Below are 22,263 nucleotides of genomic sequence, written 5' to 3'. Positions count from 1 at the left end.
CCCCTGTCGCCTGTCTCACGCCGCTTCGCCCTCTCGTGCTGCGCGCCGCCTGATCCCCGCGGTAGAAACACGCCGCGTGTGGCGGCAGGCGACGAGGCTGCTTCGCCGCGTGTCTCCCCCTCGCCCCCTCGCTTCGTGTCGTGCTCGCACGACCCCCAAACCAAAACACGGAAAGGACAAAAAGAACCCCGAACGAAGAAACGAATTTAAAGAATTCGTAGAGAGGCGGGAGGAGGCGCCAGAGGCGGCGCAAAGGTCGCGCAGCCCCCCGAGCGCGCAGGCCGCGGGGTCCTCCCCGGCTCGCCGGACCCGCGACGTCTGTGGCGACGTCTGTGTTGATGGTCACGATGTGATGGTGATGATGGTGGTGATGGTGATGATGATGACTGTTGTGGCTTGGCAGCAGCTGGAGAGGTTCAAGGTTCAAGAGGAGGAGGAGGAGCAGCAGCAGCGCCGGCCGCCGGGCCCCGCTTCGCGACTGCTGCTGCTGCCGCTGCCGCCGCCTGCCCAGTGCGCATGCGACGGGCGGGATGACGACGACGATGACGACGGTGGTGGAGGTGGTGGAGGAGGGGGAGGTGGTGGAGGTGGTGGAGGATTTATTTTATTTATTTGGAGGGAGACGGAGATTGGTCGGCGTCTGAGAGACGACGACGATGATGATGATGTGGTCGTTGGTGGTGGTGGCGGCTTTTATTATGTGACAGTATTTGGGGGTTGCCAGACGTTGGGAGGAGATTGTGCGCGCGGAGTTTTTGTAAAGATGTCAAGGTGGTAGACGACACGGTGATTGTGATGTTATGCTTTGATGATGAGTCAGATGAATACGTGTAATGTTACTTTTGAGGGAGGCGAGACGTTTGTTGGCTCTGTTGGTTATTTTGTTAGGACGGCGTGAATCTTTATTATTTATTTACAATGTTTTGGAGGGTCATGTTCACAATAGAAGAACCATGTTGTGTTTAAGGCCAAGGTATGTTCATGTTACCTGGATGAGATTGTCTAATAAAGCCACGTCAGTCTGTATCCCGTGTGTACCAGGCGAGTTTGTATCTCATCGTGAGCAGTGTGGCCAGCTCCGAGGTTTCCCCTTCAGATCTCTCGGCTTGTTTTGCGTTCACAGAATTTGAACTTGGGGTGGGGGAGTGATTTAAGAGGTGACCTTTAGTCTTAGATGTTTCCTTACGACTGTTTCCCCTCAGTAATACGTTGCAAGCATGCCTCTTTCAACACGCTGACGCGCTATATTGGTGTGAATAGTGCCCCCCTTAACGGGGATCATCAGTCCACTTCAACTCTGCTCCTACCCAAAACCACAACTGTGCGAATCACACAACACAGTGATCTTTAACTCACACGGATTAAAGCTGTTTGTTATAATCGGAATCAGCTCAACTTGCACCTGCTAACCTAATGCCTGCAGCTGCCGCATGGAGCGATGAATTATTATTACATCGCACGATTTTTTAGTTTTTTATTCGGCGTTAAAAGTTTCCATTCACCCGTCGTAAGATGTTGCGACGTTCCACGCGGCGCCTCCGTCACAATCGCCGTGGCGGGTCCCGCGCCGCCACCCGTAGACGCCGACGGGAAGGTCAGGGTCACTCGCACGTGACTCGTGTGCAATGACGTCACCGACAGTGGGGTGGGTGACGACTGGGCGATTGACGTCATGTTCCCCAGCGTCACCGCGGCGGCCATCTTACGTAGGGAACCTCCCCCAACAACGCATTGGTGACGTCACTCCCTCGCCTGACCTGGCGCTCCTCCCTACGTAACATGGCCGCCGGGTGATTTGAATGACAGGCGGCGATCGAGGCTTGCGGGTTTAATGAGAGTGGACAGTAAACGAACCTGTGAATCACAACTAACCGGTTAACCATTACACCCGACCATGAACCGGTACCTGTTGCCCGCGTCGCTGGTGGGGAGCGTGGTGGGAGGATTTGTGCTGCTAAAGTGAGTACCCGGGTGATTAGACGCGCAGCGTGGCGCTGCGTAGCGGTGGGACCGGGCGTTGAGTTTAGCGCACGAGGTTACTCGCTACACATCGAGTCACAGGTTCACGCGAAGTTTGTGCAGATGTTAGCGCGACTTTATAGTGAGTGGGTTGTGAGTAGAAGTCCACCCGCACTGTACTTTGCGGGAAGTCATCAGTGGTCATCGTTCAGATGAACTTGTCACCACCATAAGAATGTGGAATTTCCTCCACGGACTCAGGAATTTACCCCATAGGATGATTTTTAAGGACTGCATTTAAACAAAAAAAACACGCAAACAACTGTCCGATGTTGAAACCATCGACCGGAAAAAACCCACGCATTGGAGAGGGAAACTCTTTAACACTTCTCACAGATAGGTCACCTATTTGCTTTACTGCCTCGGGCAACTCATTGCTCAGCGCGCTGTGACATAAACACGTCGTGAAAATGTCCTCCTAAAGCCAGGCGAGGAACGGCATGGAATTCGTAAGTGGCCATGGTGTGACCCCCCTCCCCACTGTCTTCTTCAAGCTACCCAGGTGCACGGTTCCCCTTGTACAGAGCCTCTTGCAGTGTTAGTCTCAAGACACCAATTCGAATTGTAAGAGTATAATGAATGATTTAACCAGGCGATATCCCGTTGAGACATTACCTGGATGGACAAGGTAAGATAAAAAAAAAACATAGGTTCATATTTTTGGAGATAGTTAAAGCAAAATAAAACTCAGCCCCGTGGTCTCATTGGACAATCCCAGTGATAAAAACGCCTTCACCGGTCCTCGTCCACCGTGTACCCACCACCGTGTACCCACCACCCTGTGCCCACCACCGTGACCCACCACCCTGTGCCCACCACCATGTCCTGTCGTGACATAGCGGGATGTCACTGAGCAGTGCCAGCCCTAGAGGGGCTCGGTCAGCGCTGGTTGATAGTGCTGGGTGGGGCGTGCAGTGCCAACCCCTACAGGACAGGGTGTGGGAGTGCCGGCTGTAGGAATGAGGTTATTAGAGGCCATGGCACTCTGGTTGACCCGAGAGGACACGTGACCGGTTAAGTCTACAAAGGGGCCCCAGGTGGGGGCTCGGGATGGTCACGTGGTCGGGGTCCAGATGCTTCTAGATGATTCTGGAAGGTGGGCGTGGCCAAGGGCGGAGCCGGCCACGCCGCAGAGAATATAAGCCGGGTCCCCCAGAGGGACCCGGCGTTGTTCATCTTGAAGAAACCTTCGTCTGCGTTCTACGTTCCAACACGTGGACCTGGACCCGAGCTGTGGTCCCGGTCCGTAGTAGCTAGTTACGTCGTAATTAGTGTAATTACCCTGGTGGTCACCACCATAGGTTGTTATTCTGTTAAGGGGCAGTCACCCCGTGTGTTGGTGTTGCCTCCAAGAGTACGTCTGCGGCTCAGTTGAACTCACTACATACCCACCACCGTGTGCGCAGGGACTCCATGCATGGCGGGCTTTGCAGCAGTAAGGCCGTGCTGCAGGGCAAGACGGCAATCGTCACCGGGGCTAACACGGGGCTCGGCAAGGAGACGGCGCTCGACCTGGCACGCCGAGGTCACGACGCACGCACTCCGGCGCCGTGCCGCACCACGTGCCACATACCATGGGCACGTGGTGCGGCGTTGTGATGCAGTTGCCACATCACAGCACGTCGCGGCCCACCGCTCTCCAACACAGTTGCCGTGTGCTCTGCGCCACACCGGTCGTCATGACAATTTAGAGGATGAACGAGCTGGTGCTAACCCAAGCTTCGTTGCTCACTGGTTTCAGACGCTTGTAAACGTTGCAGTCTGCTGCTAAAGTCATAATTCCACTGATGTGCATTCATAGCCACACAGGCGGTGTAACTGTATCTGTGACTTAGGGCTACGAAGAAGGGGGAAATTGGAACTTGGACAGGGGTGACCATTTTATTCCTTGGACGAGGACTCATGCCAATTACATTACACCACTGCACCCATATTAAACAAGGATATACGTTGACATGTGTTGGGTTGGTTTTGGGGGGGCGTGCGTGCTGGCGGTGCGTGCAGGGGCGAGGGTGATTCTGGCGTGCCGTGACGAGGCGGCGTGCGAGGATGCGGCGCGGGAGATTCGCGGGGAGACGTTGAACCCGCGCGTGGTGGCACGCCGCCTGGACCTCGCCTCGCTCGCATCTGTGCGAGACTTCGCGGCGCGCATCAACCAGGGTGCGTCACGCCGTACCGCTCGCTCCAATCCCTGTCACGGTCAGCCCGGTAAACGTGGATTTTTAAGAGGATGCATGAAAGCAAGGAGATGGCGAACACACCTGTGTGGACCTTCGGACTGTTGTCCTCGCATGCGTGGGTTTTCTCATGCCACTCCAGTTTCCTCCCATATGCGTAAATTCCCAATCAGGAACTGACCCAAAATCCCAAGCAGGATTATTCTCATAAAAAAAGGATTCAAAATCCGTGAAGCTCTCCATTATTTAACATTGTCATCTACACCAAAAGTACAAGGCCCACAAGCAGTCAGGCTTGGTGTCAGCAGTTAGACTTGTTATGTCAAGTATATTTAAAAAATGTTTGAACAGAAACTACACAGTTGCCAATGGTAGAAAGCGATTCATATGCCAGGGGCAGAGGAATATGGAAATTCTATCATCGGTGCAGGCTCCACCTTGTTTGCACGAGGAGGAAGTGAATTACTTTGACCTTCACCAACCCCCACTAACCAGTGTTTAGAAGCATGTTAAAACAGCCCTCATGATCAACATGGCGCGGGAGGCCTTCGTCGAGCAGTGGATTGACAAAGGACAGCATGTTGCTACACTAACACTGTGGGTAACGACGCCTCCGCAGACGAGGAAAACGTTCACATCCTGGTCAACAACGCGGCCGTGATGCGGTGTCCACACAGCACAACGGCGGATGGCTTTGAGATGCAGTTCGGAGTCAACCACCTGGGTGAGCTGCAGCAGCAACAGCAGCATGGTTCTTGTGGTTGGCAGTAGAGCCAAATAGGTTGCCAACCTACACCTACACATGTTTTACTGTTAGCCCCCAATATATGAACCTTATGGCGGTACCCCGGGGTACCATAGTACCCCGGCTCTCGCCTAATGTCCGTGATGCAGTCATTTTTAGTCTGTTGATGGTCGGCGATGTGGCAATCGACTCATCTCGACGAGCTGTGCACGATGCACCGCTACGGTGCGTACAGCGAGCGTTCAAGGTTTCAGCGCAATCGTCTTCGCTGCGTTTCGACATCGTGGAGTAGCAATGATTTCGGATTGATTGGTACCCCAGTCGCGGAGTTAAGTAAACCCCTGGACAAAATTTGTGTCCAGAAATAAAACATTTAATTGCCTCGGCCATTTTTTATTATTTGGTACCCCGGGATACCGTCATAAGGATCATTTGTGTCATTTCTTTAGACACTCTTTATTACCTCCCCCATAAATAAAAAAACTCAATTGTCAAAAAATCTTGCGAATGTTGTCTCCATACTCATTTGCAGCTTTCTAGCCTAAATAAAGCAGTTTTTTGTTTTACCTCTAAACACAATGGCCAATGCTTGCAAACAAGTCTCAAAATTTCACATCGCAGCAGACAACATGCTGTGGTAGTGCATAATTGCCTATAAATTCCCTAAATTTACCAACTGTGCCTGCCAGGAATTTGATTATCGACAGTACAAAGTTGCCCAGCATCAAGTTAATACATTTTGTGGTTCAGTGGCTCCGCACATATCCTGTGTTGATGATCTTAATCTTAAAATGATGGATAACGACAATTGACGTCAAGGCCACTGACGATGGCTGTAAAGTGTGGATTTGTAACAGAGTTATGGTGCCCAGGATTGTAGTGATCTGGTCGCGGTTGTGGTGGTTTGATGGGGGTTGTTGATGGTCTATCAGGGATTTTTTACAGCCTGGTTTTGGGCAATGCCACCACAGGCCACTTCCTGCTGACGAACCTCCTGCTGGACAAGCTGCGTGCGTCGGCCCCGAGCCGCGTCGTCACCGTGTCCTCGCTGGCTCAGGTGGCCGCATGCCTCGACCTCTCCGACCTCAATTGGGAGCGCCGCAAGTATGACCCCAAGCTGGCGTACTGCGACAGCAAGCTCGCCAACGTGCTGTTCTCGCTGGAGCTCAGCAACAAGCTGCAAGGTGCGCCCTGGCGCTCGGTGTCACACACGGCGGAGAACGCTGTTCGGCGTGCTCGCACCCAACGCATTCCATCGTCAACCCTCATCAAGAGGCGAGGTTGCACATTGAGCCTTGTGTCGTAAATTGCTCGCGATCACTGAGGAGGACTGATTATTGAGTATATTTTTGTGGCCAGTCAAGAGGTGCTGTCGTGACCTGTCTCTGCAGTGGTCATGTGGAAATCAGGCCCACCAACGGTGCCACATCCGATGTTATTTTCGTATTGTGGGAGTGTTATCCGTAGAATGTGTAGTTATGTGGGTGTTGTTGGGAGGTGCACGAGCTTTGCCATGTTGCAGTCCCAGTTGCACATGTCGCACACAACAGCGACGCGTGTGCCGCGTTGTGTGTGCCGTGCAGGCACGGGGGTGACGGCGAACAGCGTGAACCCAGGAGTCTGCAACACGTCGCTGGGCCGCCACACGGGCATGCACAAGTCAGCCTTCTCCAGCTCCGTGCTTGGTATGCCCGGATATCGCAACCGATTGTCAGTTTCTAATTAAATCGCACAAATGCCTTGCGGTTGCTCGACTGCGGTGGATTACATTGTTTTTGTGAACTTGTCAATCTGTCTGTAATTTAGCAGGGGCTACCCTCATTGAGGGGTTCGTTTACACATTCATAATGATGGTAATGCTGTTATACAGCACTACTACAGAATTACATCAAAGTGCTTCGCAGGCTAATTTAAGTAAACCACTATGAGTTAAACATTCACATGACATATAACAAAAAATCAGTTATTGAATTAAACACAAGCAATTAAAGCTATTGAAAATGACAATATATCTCAATAAACATGAATCAAGGCACATAATGAAGATGGTTTTCGAAACAACATTTTAATGTCACTTTAACCGATGGTTCTAATGCAGAAGTACATAAATTATGGCAATAACGTTGATGATGATGACGATTCGTTAATGGTGCAGCCCCGTCACTCTGCCCCGCGGTGCCGTGGTGACAGGCCCCTTCTTCTGGCTTGCGGTGCGCTCCCCTCGGCTTGGCGCCCAGCCCAGCATCAACCTCGCGGTGTCCGAGGAGCTTGGGGACGTGTCGGGCCGCTACTTCGACGGGATGCGGCAAGTCGACCCGGGCACGAAGGCCAACGACGAGGAGCTGGCGCGGCAGCTCTGGGAAGCCAGCGCTCGCCTCGTGGGTCTTCACGATCACGGCGGTAGCGGCAAAGGTGGCGCGGGGGAAGCATCGGAGTGCCACGAAGGCCAGGGCGCCGGCGCTCCCGAGCGCTCCGCCGCAGAGGACGGTGCCTAGGCTGCGGCGATCGGCCAAGCTGCTGCTGTGAACTGTGCCCCATGGCCTCTTTGAAAGCTCTTCGAAGGCTGGGCTTCGTCCATATGATGGGTCAATCTGGTAGGACAGCACTAGTTATAAGGGAGGCCCCTCGAGAATGCAATAGGCATCAGTGTGGGGCTGCAGAGATGGGATTGAGGTGCTTTCTGGAGACAGCTGCCAGTCAGCCCTGCATGTAATCCTGTGACACCATGGCCTGCTGATGGCACATCACGGTGCACTGGCGATCACCTAACAGTGCATAATTAGGTCAAATAACACAACGAACTGCTTCAAAGGAAGCCTTAATCAGAGACGTTTCCAACCAGGGCAAGTGGCCAACTATAAACAAATACATATTCTTGGGTCTTTTGGTAAAACCTATCTACGTGACTTTACCGAAAGACCCAAGAATATGAATTCCTGCAGTCACGAAAGTTTTAAGTCAAGATTTACTATAAACAAAGTACAACCACACAAACTGACACTCGCCCTGGCGCGACGGGTTCTCATGTGAGATACTTTTATATTTTGCGCAAATAATGTTTTGGTGCGCGGACCTCTTCCCTCTCCCACGGGTGTTGGTTTGACTGTGCATTGCACTGCGTTAATAAAGGCGTGTGCCCGAGAGTGACGCCGTCACTGATGATCATCACCGCACTGGGTGTTGCACGCGGTCCAGCGTGCACCCGGCCAAGCCGCTCGCTGCACAGGGCACAAACAGGACGTGATTTAGCACAAACCCTCGAGTGGTTTTCCACAACAGCGTTGCGACAGTGCCGCGCGCAGCTACATGGAAAGTGGCACCACGTGAACGGTCGTGCCTGGCTCCGGCACTCCAGCATCGTCGGTACGGAAAATCTCAATGCTCTCATGCGGAGAAGTGTTTAGTGAGAAATGTTGGTGGGAAGTGACGATGCCATCGAAAAAGAAACGGCTCTTGCAGGTTATTCCGACATGAGTTTGAAGCTTCGTTTAGAGAGAGAAAAAATAATTTTAAGTTATGGTGAGGCACTTTTTGATAGCACTTTATTGAAGTCACTACAATGACATTACAATATATGGAAGTGATTAATGCACTTGACCATAACTTCTTTTCTTCTCACGATCAAAGCTTCAAACTTGGAAAGGACAGCAGAGGACACTTAGCCGATATCCGAATACACACGTCCTGTTTGTTTTTTGGGTTGAGCTTGAAGAGATCTCATTGTACCACCTATACACTACCAGAGTACACGCTTTTAGCGAGCACCGATTAAAGTCACCTTGGCATACGAGGGTGGTAAGGCCAGCACCAAACACTCCATTGCCTTTGCTGACTATATCCAAACCCACACCAGAACACACAATTTAGGCCAAGCCAACATAAGGGATGTCCAGAACAGGTTTACATATAATTTGCACTTTCCACTGTGGCCAGAAACTGAACCCGTTCAAAAAACCACAACCGATTTCCACCATAAAACTGAGAACCGATATAAAAGGTTGTAACAGTTGATTTCTCCCCACCAACTATCCGCAGATACTGCCCCTCTGGCATCACATGAGTTGGACTCCTCTTTCTAAGGGAGAGCGGCACAGTATAGGCACGAAGTTGGAGGAAGTGGCTCTCCATCAACTGGGTCGGAGTGCGGTCACCGAGGCTGTCACACAAGTCGCCCAAAAGAGGAACCCAGAGCACGGTGGTTTCGCTGCCATCAGAGCCTCGCGGGGGAACGAGCGGCGCGAGGGGGATTCCCGGGGAATTCTGCGGTTAACAAAGAGGCGAGCGGCAGACTGATGTTTATTCTTTCGGCTTTAATCGCGCAGTTTTTTTGTGTAACTAAAGAGGATTAAACAAAACGTGTAGTCAACCGGCCTTTTCAGTTCCAGATGAGTAGCAGCAGCAACAGACGGCATTTCATGACATCGTTACAAAGTATTTTAGTCCCATTAGACAAAAGTGAAGGGTTTACAGTGCCACCAAGAATTATTGTTCAACACGATGCAATGTAGATTGCTGACTTGAATCCGAGATGTAAATCTGTAACAGTCTGCAAAGTCGTGATTCGGTGCATGTGTTTTAAGAGCACCACACGCCCGTGCGTGTATCACACGTGCACGCCCTACAACCTCCGAATATGTTTTATTCAACCGGAACAGTTAATATGTACCTTATATGTACCTTCAGGATTTTAGTTTCAACTTTGTTTTAAGTCGGTATGTTTCGCACAGTTAAAGGTAATGTTACTGTTAATTAAAATTTGAAGTGTACACGAGTCAACCGTGTAAGGTTGTGTGCAAGTGGCATCCAATAGGGGCTTTGCACTAAAGAGACAATCTGCGATGTTATGATTAACAAGCAACTGCTGACAAGCAAGCCAACCAGTCCACTGCATACGCAATGCAAACCTAAAAATCAAGAACATTTCCACCTGATTCTCATTATTTTCATATTCTGTTTGTGGCTTCGCCTCGAATGGGACACTCAACACGACTGCAGCACCGAGTGTGGGAGTGTGGCCATGCACTGGGGCAGACTATCTCCGAGTGGCAACGTTAATCATCGTAATTTAGCACGGGCCTTTTCAACCCTGAAAATGCATTCGTGTTTGGATGTGGTAAGCATTTAAGACGACAAACATAACACTTTAAACGTATGTAAAGTACAACTAAAACACGCAGAACGCTACTCGAAAGTGATGTATTTTGAATGCATTTACAGGTGTACGTTTATATGTGTTCCGATATTACGAAAAATAAAGTTATTAAATGGGAAGTGAAACAGACATGTATTATATTAAAATATGACCAAAGGCTATGAATGTATAATATATATAAAAACGATGTCAGATTTTGCACAAAAACCTTTGGGCCACACTGAATTGTGGGAAAAGCCCCCCACAATGCAACGCAAGCCCAACAAAGGACACGCGTGTCCACAGTTTGATCTGGCCTGCAGCCTCTGTGAAAGCATCGAGTGTGGCTTTTTGTGTAACCTATGACGTGTTGCTCGGCTGGAGGATGGGAGATAAAAAAAAAACCACAAAGCAGAGCAGTGCTGCTCATGTGCCAAACCAACTTACTTTCCAAGCGTCTTGGAGGCATGGTATAACTAAAAGCCCTTTTGAAGTTGCTTCATTCTGTGTCAGGCACTTTGCTGTGGATATTGCACATGCCCCCAGTAACACCGGGTATGGGGTTTCTGCCACTGCGCTTCAAGCTGCCCCGGGTGCTCGTAGCGGTGGGCACGCGGCCGTCTACCAAGTTGACGGGTTTTGAGTGAATTGAGCCGTGTTTTTGTATCAATTTTGTCCAGTACCATTACACCTACCTCTCACTATATGTATGCATGGAACAATTCATCGCAGAAAATAAATTATTCCGCTTACGATACACAACTATAACCTATAACAAATAATGTCCCCCCAAATCATACATATTGTATGTCAGTCAGCATCCTTTATTTAACCGGGAGATTAAATAAACCCACGAAGACAAAACAAAAATGTGCCTCTTCTGCAAGGGCGACCTGGGTTACATCAAGACAATTTGAGTGCAGAAAATATTTCTTTTAAAACATTTAAAATGTGGTTCATGGAGACCCAGCAGGCGCAGTTGCACATAAGTGGCCGAAGTTGCTGACCCCACGAACCGCCAAACCCAAGCCCTGGGTCACTTGGCCGAGCGCCACACGGACAACGCGTTACGCGGGGTGGTCACGCGGCCTGCTCCGAGAGTTTTTTAAATGTAGAAATCTGCGGCAGCACTCCGGGAATTCTCGTGGCTGGCTCTGCTGCCAGAGACGAGTGCTCTGCGCTACTCCGGCTTCCGCAGATTTTTGTCTTTAACATAAAGTGATATCGAAAGGAGTGGTATGCGTCTGCATAGCCTCACTATGTACTTTGCATTGTATATGCACAACAATGCCGAACAGTTATCGGTTCTTGAATCGAAGAGTGACCCCCTAATCATGTCAATTCGTGAGGAGGGTTGAATTGTCAGATGGCACCTCTCTTTTCCCAGGTATCCCTTGCGAAAGTAACATCTCTTCAGACTCGTACTCGATTTAAATAAAGGCTACGTACCTAGCGATCTACCTGCTTAACACCTACCCACACATCTCTACCTGGCTACACTTAGGAAACGTGTTAGTTTTGATCAGAGCTAATTGCGCTATACTGCCTAACTTCTGGTGGCTGCTTCAACAGATACACGTACGTATGTATGCCGAACTTCTTTCGCACCGTACGTAGCCAAACATGCTAATCGTACGGCATTTGAAGGGCTCCAGACCTCACTGAAAAAAATCAGTACTCAACAGGTATCGCCAAAGAGGTGTTCACAGGGGAACCGGCAGAGGAAATGACAGACAGACGATTGGGCTCCGGTAAAGGAGTGTTCATCCTCCACCGCTAATAAATACAACTACTCGCCTTTTGCCCGTCCAAGGACGGGGGTATTGCAGTAAATTTGAAACTTGCAAGCATCAATTCGTGTGTAACTTGTAAGGGCGCGGTGACACAGACTTGTTTAATTTCAAGGTTATAATCCCTTGTTCATGGTGACGTCCTTTTTACTTTGATGTCTCAACAGCGCTACGGAGATCGCGTGACGTGAGGGTTGTTCTGCCTTTGTCGTGAGGGTTGTGAGTTGACGCCGAGGAGGGGGGAGGAGGCGCCTCGGCCCCCCATGTGGAGTGACGTCACCCGCTCATGATTATTAATGAGGATGGGTGGGGGTACCCATTTTGGGGACGTCACCTGCTCATGAATATTAATGAGGGGGGCTGGTCGATGTGGAGTGACGTCACGAGCGTTAAGGACAGGCATTCCTGGGTGATGCTAGTAGTTATGATGCTGTGGCGTGACGCGAGTGGTCCCCAAAGTGTTGAGCATTTATGATCGCGTGCAACCTCAAGCAGTGTGTGGCTACTGACGTGGTAAGACTACGTCATCTGAGCGGTAACAAAACACATTGTAAACGACGGCAGTTTCACAACAGCAGCCAAAAAGTACAACACTAAATAATAATGAGCGTCGTAAACAATACGTCGGGCAACTGACACTGATAATACAAAACATGAAAGTACGATATTAAAATCTAAAATCCCAAATACACATTGGGTGATAAATTCATGCAAAAGTGTCTCCGTACACCGACAACTCAGCTGCTGCACGAGTCCCAACACTGGCGCCCCACCGCCGTCAAACGACGGTGGGGGGGGGGGGGGGGCCGCTGACGAACGGAGAGGCGACGGCACGCGTCGCTGTGCGCGTGGACTGGGGCATTTCAGACGTTTATTCAGTACAATTGCACCGGGATGTGTCCGAGTTTCGTTTGAAAATGCTGAAAACATTGCCGGAATTTTTTGTTACATTTCTTGCGGACATCTGTTGGGGTTGAACAAACAAAAAGCAAGATTTTGCTAATGAACGATGATGATGCACGCTAGCATACCGGCCCGTATGCCCCAGAGTGAAAACGCGTGATGTTGTTACAGCACATTCTCACGTCATTTTTACCATTGGCCTACTTGCACGTTAATGTCAAAATATAGAAATCCGTGGTCAAAATTGAGGAAAAATACCTCATTCAATGTAAAATTTGGAAAATGTTATATTACATAAATCCCTCAACCCGTGCTGACCAGCTTGGTGAAGTATAGTCAACAAAAATACTCATGGCTAATACGGCATGGGTTGCTTCATCCAGCAGTGGATTGACAGGTTTGAAAATTATTATGACTTTTCCTGGGAAATGTTTTGTTCCAATGTAAAATAAATGAAAATGAACTGGTGAAAGTGCTCATGTGAATACATGCTTGTAGGGTAAAACTGAGTCACAACACACATACTCGCACGACCTTTAAAAATGCAGAGTTCGATTCTCAGGCACTAAATCTCTTTTGTGATCAGTTCCTCCCCAAAGTGTGATTTGTTAGAGCGCAATGGTGTGGTCCATTGCCATCGTCAATTACAGCTGCACCAAGCAAACCGTAACGATGACAAGGGACAGTCGCTTCTCTGGGAAATTATCATTTTTTGTTAAGGACAGCGTTTAACGATGCATGCCATTTCATTTCAAGTCCTAAGCCTCACCCTTTTTGGTGAAGACATACCTGAAGCCCATGTACGTGATGACAATGCGAAACGTTGTACATATATGCGCAATACAGTACAGCGTTACGTGTATATACAGGAACGCGCAAATACATCGGTGGCTGTGACTATGAATAAACACATTGACATATGATGTGCCTGAGAACACAAGCATGTTGCGTTATCGACAATCTCCACCGCGAGCCACGAGATGTGCCGACGCAGTACCAGCTGACAAGGCAGCAGTCACGGCCGCCTCTAGGACACGTGGGGCTCGCTCCCCGAGGGCAGCCACTGCTCACGACCCAAGCGGCGTGCTCAACAAGGGCGGCCCAAAGGCTCCGCATGCCCGACAAGAATATATATACGGCATTTGGAAGTCTCCTTCCAGCAAACCACTCTCGATCTTTCTCGCACATTTGCGACAAATGAAACCCATATTTGTAACAAATGAGTGCACGAGGTGGAATAATACAGCACGTGAAGAACCGTGCTGCGATGACGGCCACGGCCCACCTGTGGGTCGTGACCCCAGCTCGGATGTGAACTGTTGTCTGTGCGGGTAAACGGTCAACCCCGATAGCATTTACACAGCCAGCTGTGTTTAGCTTTACGAGGCCGAGCGTAACGTTCGTGCACAGGCGTGCACGCTCACGTTCAGAGTTAATACCAGTACATGTTACGCATTTCAAAATTAAATATAGGTCTGAAGTCCCTAGCGTTCCCAAGCACCCTCTCTCTCTAACCAATCTAGTTGTGGTTGTCCACGGGTATTTTTTAGTCAGGTTATCTTGGGTATGTTTTCTAGCAGAGTAGAGATAACGGCGGATATGTATGATGATGATGATGAATGAAATTTCGGGTAGCCGTCCAATACGTTATAAAGGTTTTCGTGGTACGATAAGTAAACGGAAACATCACGTAAACTAAATGGGCATGCCGGTGATGTTGACGATGCCGTTCAAACTTGCGCTCCAGGTGTGGCTATGAATGAAACGGTGGGATGGGTAGGCCCACGAGGAGTTGCATAGAGTTTTGATCGATGGGCAGCTATTGTGGCAAACGCATCTCTGTGGCAATGCGGCGGTGAGCGACCTCACGCAAACACGCACGCAAGACCAGACGCACAGCCTCTCACGCGCACGCATGCAGCTCCGACTCTCAGTTCATTGAATACACACACGCACACACGCTAGCGTGTGTACACAGACGCTGTAGCTGGCACTACTGGCAAATCATTGTATCTTGTACATGCACAAACCCCCACCATGGCCATCGAACCGGGGCATCTATTTTGTAACGGAGGAATGCCTCGCTGAGTCTCACCACTGTTTTTCAGGAGGGTCCTGCCAAGTTTATTTTTTTTGCGATGGGGGGGGGGGGGATAATCACTACGTACATTCCAATTGCGAGTAATTTTTCAAAATCAGCAAATGAAGCCGGTACACAATGGCCTACTTTTACCAATGACGTCGTGGGATCTTTAACGCCCATCGTGCGGCAGACAGCGCGTAGTTATTGCGGCGAGTACACCGGCAGCAACAAGCAGGCGTGCGTAGTCCCATCGCACGGCTCCTCCGTTCCCCCACCCCGCCGCTCTCCGCAGGGGAGCCGCAAAACACGCCGCCTACGCGGAGCCGCCCCTCGAGGCTCCGCAGGTTTGTTCCGTTCCTGTCGTCGGTGGCGGATTCTTGAGGGAACAGCTTACAGAGATGGTCGCCAGAACAAAAGAAAAAGCAGAGAACGTGGCCGGTCACCGAGTCGCTGGCAGGGATTGCGTCGGAGCCAAGGCCACGTCCACAACTCGGCGCATCGTGCGCCAGGCAAGCCGTGTGTTAAATCCTGGCCAGGGCGAGGCAGTAAACATGAGAGAGCAGCAGCACAGCTGTGTTGGCCACGTCCCATGTTGCTACACGGCAGTTAACATACCCCGGCATACGCGTGACGACTGCAACCACAGCAAGAAAGTGTCTGCTGCAGGAGGACCCCCTCCCTCTCTTGGCGGTAAGGAACCTCAGCGGAACACGTGGTTGCCCCCGCATTTGAGAGGTCACTCGCAAGGACCCGGAGATCTGTCTTCCAATCGCCAGAGTGGATCCAGAGCTGTGCTCGGGCCTTTAATAAGCTGGCGTGCTTAGATTTGGGCGCTGCGTGCCCGTCTCGGCAGCAGCATCGTACCGACGGGTGACCACTCGCCCTCCGCCCCACAGTTCGGCATGGGTGGCACGCCGGATGGGGACCGGGGCGTGCCATTCGCTGGGGTGCATGGATGATGAGGGCAGGGCATGGATGAGCAGGGTGACGTTGGCGAAGTCAGTAGCTGTTCTCGTGGCCCGCCAGGATGTAGAGGTTGCTGTGCACGGAGGGGTTGTCCGTGGGCCGGCTCTCCAGCACCACCACCCTGTGCCACGCACAGGGCCAGTGTGAGCAGACAGGGCGAGCACGAGCACTTAGTGCTCGCGAGCAACAACACGCACGCACGCAGAGCACGCACAGACGTACAGAACGTGCACAGCATCACCATGCAATCATCTTCATCATAACACAGTCGAGATTTAAGGTACACATACATTCAAACATGTGAATTTCACAGCACATTCCTTCAGATATTGTTGGGACAATGACTTAATTTCTATTTCTACACGACAGGCAGAGATAGGTGACATCAAACTCTCCCATACGTATCGTGCCTGTCTCTCTCTTTCCTCTTTTTCTAACCGCCATGTTTACGTCTCGTGTACATCTCTCTCGTTACGCGACGCCTCCGTCCCGTCCGTATCTCTCTCCTGGCTCGGGCACGGCCCGGGCCGGTGCTCTCACCTCTCGGAGCCGAGCAGCCGGAAGACTCGCGAGCGGTCCGTGATCTCCTGCGTGACCTGCGTCCGCACACACGCGAGACCCAGAACGCCAAACGTTACGCGTGCTCGCTCGAGATCGCCGACTTCAATGCGAATCACGATGTTTGAAATCTGTCCTCATCGTCAAGAGTAAAATGCACAGTGACAGAAAACGTTCTCCTGAAAAAAAACTCAAATGAGCAGGTCGGCCAAAGACCGGTCCAACTCTCCCATGATCTATGTGCGCGGTGTATTTATAAATAGCAGTCCTTTACGCAGAAAATCCTGACTGAGCCACGAAACTCGTTAACAAGACGATCCCCCCGTTTCTGATGTTTGGCCAAATCCTTCCAGAGAGCTTTTTATTATGGGAGGAAGCCGCTGCGCCCAGATAAATCCCTCACCGAGGAGGGGAGATCGCGAGTGAAGGAGCTGCGAAGAACTAAAACCTGGTCAATGGTTGTGCAACCAGCAGACTCTCGAATCTCGGAAATGAATGATCACCTCTAACCGCTCTGTCTACATCTGGGCGAGCAGTTGTGCAACAAGGAATTTAAACAGCACATTCAGGATTGTAACAACCTATCAAAGTTCGCAAGTGTGCACGTGTGATGATATACTTTGTTACACAAGTCTCTTTAGCAGATCGATGCTTCAGAGTGGAGTCTGTTTCTACTGACAACTACCAGTTGTGCGCAACTGCTCGCAACTGGTTGCAGAGACGTCCACATGTAAGTGATATGGTCGGTGCAACTAAGTGTCAAGTGACCGATCGCTCAGGTGTGGACTCGGGTGAAGAAGCAGCAATGGTAGCAGCGAGCAGCTGGAGTGAGACGGGCATGTGACTGCCGGGAGAGCGTGCATGCTACACTCGCCTCGTTGGATCGGAAGCTGCGTCCCTGCATGCCGTGCTTCCAGAATGCCAGCACGCTGTCCTGCAGGCACACTGCAGCCACACCACGGACGGTACAGACAGACGGAAGGCCGCTCTCAATGTGCTGTCTCCGGACTTTCACCTTCGAAGACATTGCAATGACCACGAACTGCTATCATCATTGGCAATAAGGACGTAGCTTACCGATAGACTCGATCTGGAAGTCGAAGAACAGCTCAGAGGCCAGCTTCTTGCTGGACTTCAACTTGCCCTGAAGATTCACTATCTTCACGCTCTCTAAAAATAAAATGTTCAACAATTAATTAATTTGAAAGTGAATATGATTCTGCAACATGCTCAAACTAGCTCAGCTGTGTCGCTGGCCTTGGACAAGTATCATTATCCATGTCCACCGACACACTGGGTTTGCGTCCGTGTCACTCGTCCGTGGTTAAATTGGGTTCTCGTGTGTGCAGTGACCTCAATCGTGAGGAAATATGGTCAAAGGGCCGCCACGACCCGCACGATGTGGGGCAAGCCCTCGACCAGCAGCGAGTTCACGGCGGAGTGCTGCTGCATGTGTGCCTAGTTACGTACGACGGCACAAACACGGTACGTTTGGGAGTAAAACTTAATTTATGAACTGAATCTCCTTACCATTTTTCAAGAGTGCCCCGCATTGGGATGTTTGCCAATTAATGTTTAAAGAGCGCGTTGCTTGGGAGAGGAAACATTGCAAGTGCGGATACATCTCACACACAGGGATAACATTACAGGTGCACAAAGATGGGCGCACGAACCCACTTGCTGTGCTGCCAACACAATGGCTGTCTCCCCCTAAGCCGAGCCGTGGGTTTGGCGGCGTGGTTCCCCGGTGGCGGCGCGTTGGCCGCGAGATGCAGACGTTTGCCGTGACTCTAAAACAAGCGGCGTCCGCCTCACAGTGGCCATTAAATATCCCGTGATGTCATTTGAAGAAGGGGAGGCCACCGCGTGCCAGCGTCAGGCTCAAATGTGAAAAATGACTTGCAAATTGTTTCAGTAAAGTCATGTAGGTAAAAAATTAAAATAAATTAAATCACGACGTTTCGGGCGCAACACAAGCGTCCTTCTTCAGGTGGGGACAACGTAGAGAAAGCACACCGCTTAAGCGGTGTGACTTTACAAAAAAAAACAAAGAGTATGAATCCTTGCAGTCACGAAAACTTCAAATCTGGAATCGCAAATTGTTTGATTGGCAAACACTGCAATCGTCGCCCCCTGCTGTGAAAACTTGGCAGGAACCCTCCTGCACAAAAATACTGTGAGACTCTCTGAGACCCTCCTTGGTAAATAATAATTGATGATCAAAATAATAAGTGCTGGAGTATAGGAATATCCCACGATGTATTCAAATTTGCTGTGTCGTGTACAACGCTTTAAGATCCTTGATAAAAAGGTGCTTTGTCAAGAGAAGTGTTGGGAATGTATGAGTGTGCCAAGTTCGTGCAGACGGTGGCGCCACACGCACTGTCAAAGCACACGAGCACGCTGTCCCTCTCCAGCTGGTTCACGTAGACGGCCTCCAGCGGGTGTCCCCCTACGGAGAGACGGCCACACCAGCGGCGTCACGAGACCAGCGGCAGAAGCATCAAGACCACCGGTGCCACCACCACCAGCGATATCATTTTCACCGGCAGCAGCAGCAGCATCATTGTTATCACGAGCATCAAACCAGTAACATAACCAGGACCTCCACAGCAGCAGCACCAGTATCAATAACACCAGCAGCACAACCACCAGCAAGACAGCTTGGCATACAATGATTCATCACCCCTTGCCTCCTTGCCTGCCCACTGATTCAGAATTGTCAGAATTTGTGGTTTTAATTTTACCATCCCGTTTATACAGTTTCTCATCTAATTTCACAGTTTTTGTTTGCTTCATGAGCCTAAATGTAACATGAGCGTACAATAACCGATTTTAACGTGCACACTTTGATACGCGTATCATAAGCATAGGAATACAGCTGAATTAATGAACTGATGCGTCAACCATCACCACTACAGATCCCCCATGCATCCTTAACAGTGTTATTGGGGCAGTGTTGTTAGCACGCACTTATGAAGGCCTTCATAAGTGCTCGCTAGCAGCACTTGTCCCAACAGTGTGTTAGAGGCTATACGGGTGATCTTTGTCTCTGCGTGTGCGCGTGTAGGACCAGCTTGGCTGCAGGCGCCCGTGTTGAGGTCGATGGCGTGGAACGAGACGACCTGGTCCGGCTGGGAGCTCGACGCCAGCCCCACGCACGCCAGAGGGAACTCCTGCTCCGGCATCACCAGCATCTCGAAGAGCACCAGCGGGCTGCGTAGGGGCGCATCCACGTGCTGCTCAGGGCGCCACCATCAACGGGGAAGGTACAGTGCGACGTGAACGTGGGTTAGTGCCGCGTCCAAATGCAACGGCTGCACCTGAAAACTAATTTCTTGAGAACTGCTTTTTGTGTTTAGTTTGTTGTCCTTCCCCCGCACCTCCAATTGGCTACGTATGGTGTGAAAGCAGTTCAACGTACATACATACAAATACCACATTCGCTAGCTTCCTAACATACTCTACAGACATTTATCAATCAACTATTGGATAAAGGCGTCCCCATGCCGTGTCAGTCATTGGGTAAGGGTGTTTGACCATACTTCACCACGCCGGTCACTGTGGGTTGCTGATGGTGGGGAGCTCAGATGAGAGGGAATAGCATCACACTACGAAAATGGACTTTGCTGCAGTGCCCTATGCTGCTCACCATCTAGGCCCCCACAAGCCCTATCACACCCGTGATGCACAGTGGTCACCCATGCAAGCACTATCCAACCTCAAACTCACTTAGCTTCCGGGATCTGACGAGATCGAGCGCATTTCCGGGCAGTTTGGTCAGACGTTTAGATTATTGATATTGTTTTGCTGCTATACATTTCCACATGATAAGCCACTTCATTGAGCTATCATTTCTGGCCAGGTTGCTTCTGAAAAAAAAGCTAATAGCTTAGTGGGCCATACCAAATATTTTAAGTGATTCGTTTACCTTTCCTACACTTTCCACTGTGTGTTGTTATAACGTTCTGGCCCCATGCCCCTCCTGGAAATGTGTGAAAATGAGCTTCACAGCTCTTCGGATTCCTCCTCCAATAAATATAAATATTCTGATTCATTAAAGCGGCTTCTGACGGGGGAATCTGCAGCGAGGGCAAGCGACGGGTCGCCTCGCGCGGGAGTCATCGCCCACCTTGATGAGCATGAACTTCATGAGCGGCTCGTACCACTGCAGCAGCAGCAGCACGCCCGTGTGTAGCGCCGCACACAGGTACTTGCAGCCCGTGTACGGGTTCCGCACTGCAGGCAACGGGCCAGACAGGGCGACACACACACAAGAAAACAAAGATTCCCCCGTGTAGCCTTTACAGACTTTTGGGGCAAGTGCTGTTAGTGAGCAGCACCTATGAAGGCCAGCACGGCACACGAGGGGGTGGGTGGCGAGCACCGCGCCCGAACGCCTTTGTCTCCCTGGTGGGATGTTAGAGGGGGCGACACCCACACATGCACATACGCAAATGAGTGCGTGAGAAAATACAAGCACACACTCGGTCATCTTGCCTAAAGGACGTGGTGTAATTGTTTTCTTTGTTCCTCAATCAGCACCACGAGATAAAGTATCCATTCGGAACGCTCACGAAGATAAACATCGCCCCTGTTTTTATAGAACGGCCTGCGTAAGGCGACTTTACAGAACTACTTCAGAGATGCTGTCACATGACCTCGAGCATCTACAAGGTTGGGGGGGGGGGCTGCACTCTCACAATTTCCAAAACAGAGACATGATTGTCAGGGCTGGAATTTTACCAAATTGAAGTAAAACACCAAATCTAAAATCATGTGTTTTTTTGTGGACTTATCGGGGACCAGGCCAAGACCATCAAATTGGAACACTTGAGAACCCGATTTAACCGTGGGTAGCAACCTAGACTTGACTCCAGAACCTCAGCAGTGCCGGCTCGGCACTCTTATCCCCAAGACACCCGTGCCGCCTCTGAGAACACAGGACACCGTTATTAAAAGTTCAACGTGTCCAGATGGTGCCCTGAGCCGGTGGTGGGATATCTACGCTGCTTTGCAAGGGAATTGGTCTAACCTTACCAAGGAATTGGTGCTCAGCCCAACAAAGCCTCCGAGTTGAAAACAATGAAATAACGAGACGAGGAAGAGATGCCTTACCCACACAGCACCGGTAGCATCCCTTGCTGTTGGGGATCTTGGTGGAGACCATGAACCTCCTACCACAACACAGCACACGTCGAGATAAACAGAAACAGCAGCCAGATGATGGCGTGCCAGCAACATCACCATCGGAGATGGCACACGTAGGGGATGCCAGATATTTGTGTGCCTGTGTTCATGTGTGCGTATGGGTCTATGTGTGCGCATATGAACGTTCATGTGTGCATGCTTACGTATGTGTTTACACATGTGCGCTTGTTAATTGCGTGCCTGTGTGCACATGAGTCCACGTGCGTGCGCCTCTGTGGGGAGCAGTAGTGTAGTGGTTAACGCACTGCACCACGAATCCGGCAACACGAGTTCCATTCCCTCCCGCTGATGGCCAACATAAATTAAGAACATCTGAATCAGTCCTCGGCCTCCCCTCGGTCGACTCAGCATTAAGTAAGTACCTGATGCAGTGTGTAAACATGAGCACCGGGAAGATAATGATGGCCGGGCTTGGTACTTGCCACACCACCCCCCCTTGTGCCGCATTGGCTTTTGTAGGTGCTCCTCGCAAACAACACTCGCCTCGGTTGCCGGTGAATGTTATGGGAGGGTTTTTCTCCCGTGTAAACGTGCGTGCGTGTACGCGCACACACACGCACCTTGGCAGGATGCGGTCGGGCAGCTTCTGCTCACGCCGCGCCTGCTCAAACAGGCCCAGGAGCGCGTGCGAGTAGAGCGTGCCCGCCTTGCCTGGCGCAGCACGGAACACACGCACGCAC

At 50.7% G+C, this 22,263-nt stretch overlaps 2 protein-coding genes across 4 annotated transcripts in view; one reads left to right on the top strand and one right to left on the bottom strand.

The window, feature by feature from the left end:
• Window positions 1-1,748: 1,748 nt before the first annotated feature.
• Window positions 1,749-8,084, top strand: RDH13 (retinol dehydrogenase 13). Its single transcript, XM_061559569.1, has 7 exons — window positions 1,749-1,959; window positions 3,426-3,544; window positions 4,024-4,179; window positions 4,816-4,920; window positions 5,913-6,125; window positions 6,525-6,626; window positions 7,132-8,084. The coding sequence occupies exons 1-7, from the start codon at window positions 1,895-1,897 to the stop codon at window positions 7,434-7,436; spliced, it is 1,065 nt and encodes a 354-aa protein (XP_061415553.1). The 5' UTR covers window positions 1,749-1,894; the 3' UTR covers window positions 7,437-8,084.
• Window positions 8,085-12,716: 4,632 nt separating this feature from the next.
• LOC133347356 (mitogen-activated protein kinase kinase kinase kinase 5-like) overlaps window positions 12,717-22,263 on the bottom strand; it is a 55,626-nt gene continuing 46,079 nt past the window's right edge. For all 3 annotated transcript variants that reach the window (XM_061559566.1, XM_061559567.1, XM_061559568.1), the window contains 9 exons: window positions 22,144-22,234; window positions 21,491-21,549; window positions 20,505-20,611; window positions 19,446-19,611; window positions 18,756-18,824; window positions 17,450-17,542; window positions 17,247-17,317; window positions 16,355-16,410; window positions 12,717-15,935 (listed from right to left, as the gene is read on the bottom strand). In XM_061559566.1, coding sequence (XP_061415550.1) covers window positions 15,848-15,935; window positions 16,355-16,410; window positions 17,247-17,317; window positions 17,450-17,542; window positions 18,756-18,824; window positions 19,446-19,611; window positions 20,505-20,611; window positions 21,491-21,549; window positions 22,144-22,234 — 800 coding nt within the window. In that variant the 3' untranslated portion in view covers window positions 12,717-15,847. The remainder of the gene's footprint in view (window positions 15,936-16,354; window positions 16,411-17,246; window positions 17,318-17,449; window positions 17,543-18,755; window positions 18,825-19,445; window positions 19,612-20,504; window positions 20,612-21,490; window positions 21,550-22,143; window positions 22,235-22,263) is intronic.

This window comes from Lethenteron reissneri, chromosome 25 (genome assembly GCF_015708825.2).
Source record: "Lethenteron reissneri isolate LAM-NWPU_2019-01 chromosome 25, ASM1570882v1, whole genome shotgun sequence".
NCBI classification, from domain to species: Eukaryota; Metazoa; Chordata; class Hyperoartia; order Petromyzontiformes; family Petromyzontidae; genus Lethenteron; species Lethenteron reissneri.
Note: the sequence above shows the minus strand (reverse complement) of the source record. Positions and strands in the feature narration are given on the sequence as shown.

Bases quoted from the DNA above. Each gene is read 5' to 3' on its own strand.
- RDH13 (XM_061559569.1), top strand. From the start codon at position 1,895: ATGAACCGGTACCTGTTGCCCGCGTCGCTGGTGGGGAGCGTGGTGGGA. The intron at 4,180-4,815 runs GTGCGTCACGCC...ACGCCTCCGCAG, and splicing joins CGCGGCGCGCATCAACCAGG to ACGAGGAAAACGTTCACATC. The intron at 6,627-7,131 runs GTATGCCCGGAT...CCGTGGTGACAG, and splicing joins CTTCTCCAGCTCCGTGCTTG to GCCCCTTCTTCTGGCTTGCG.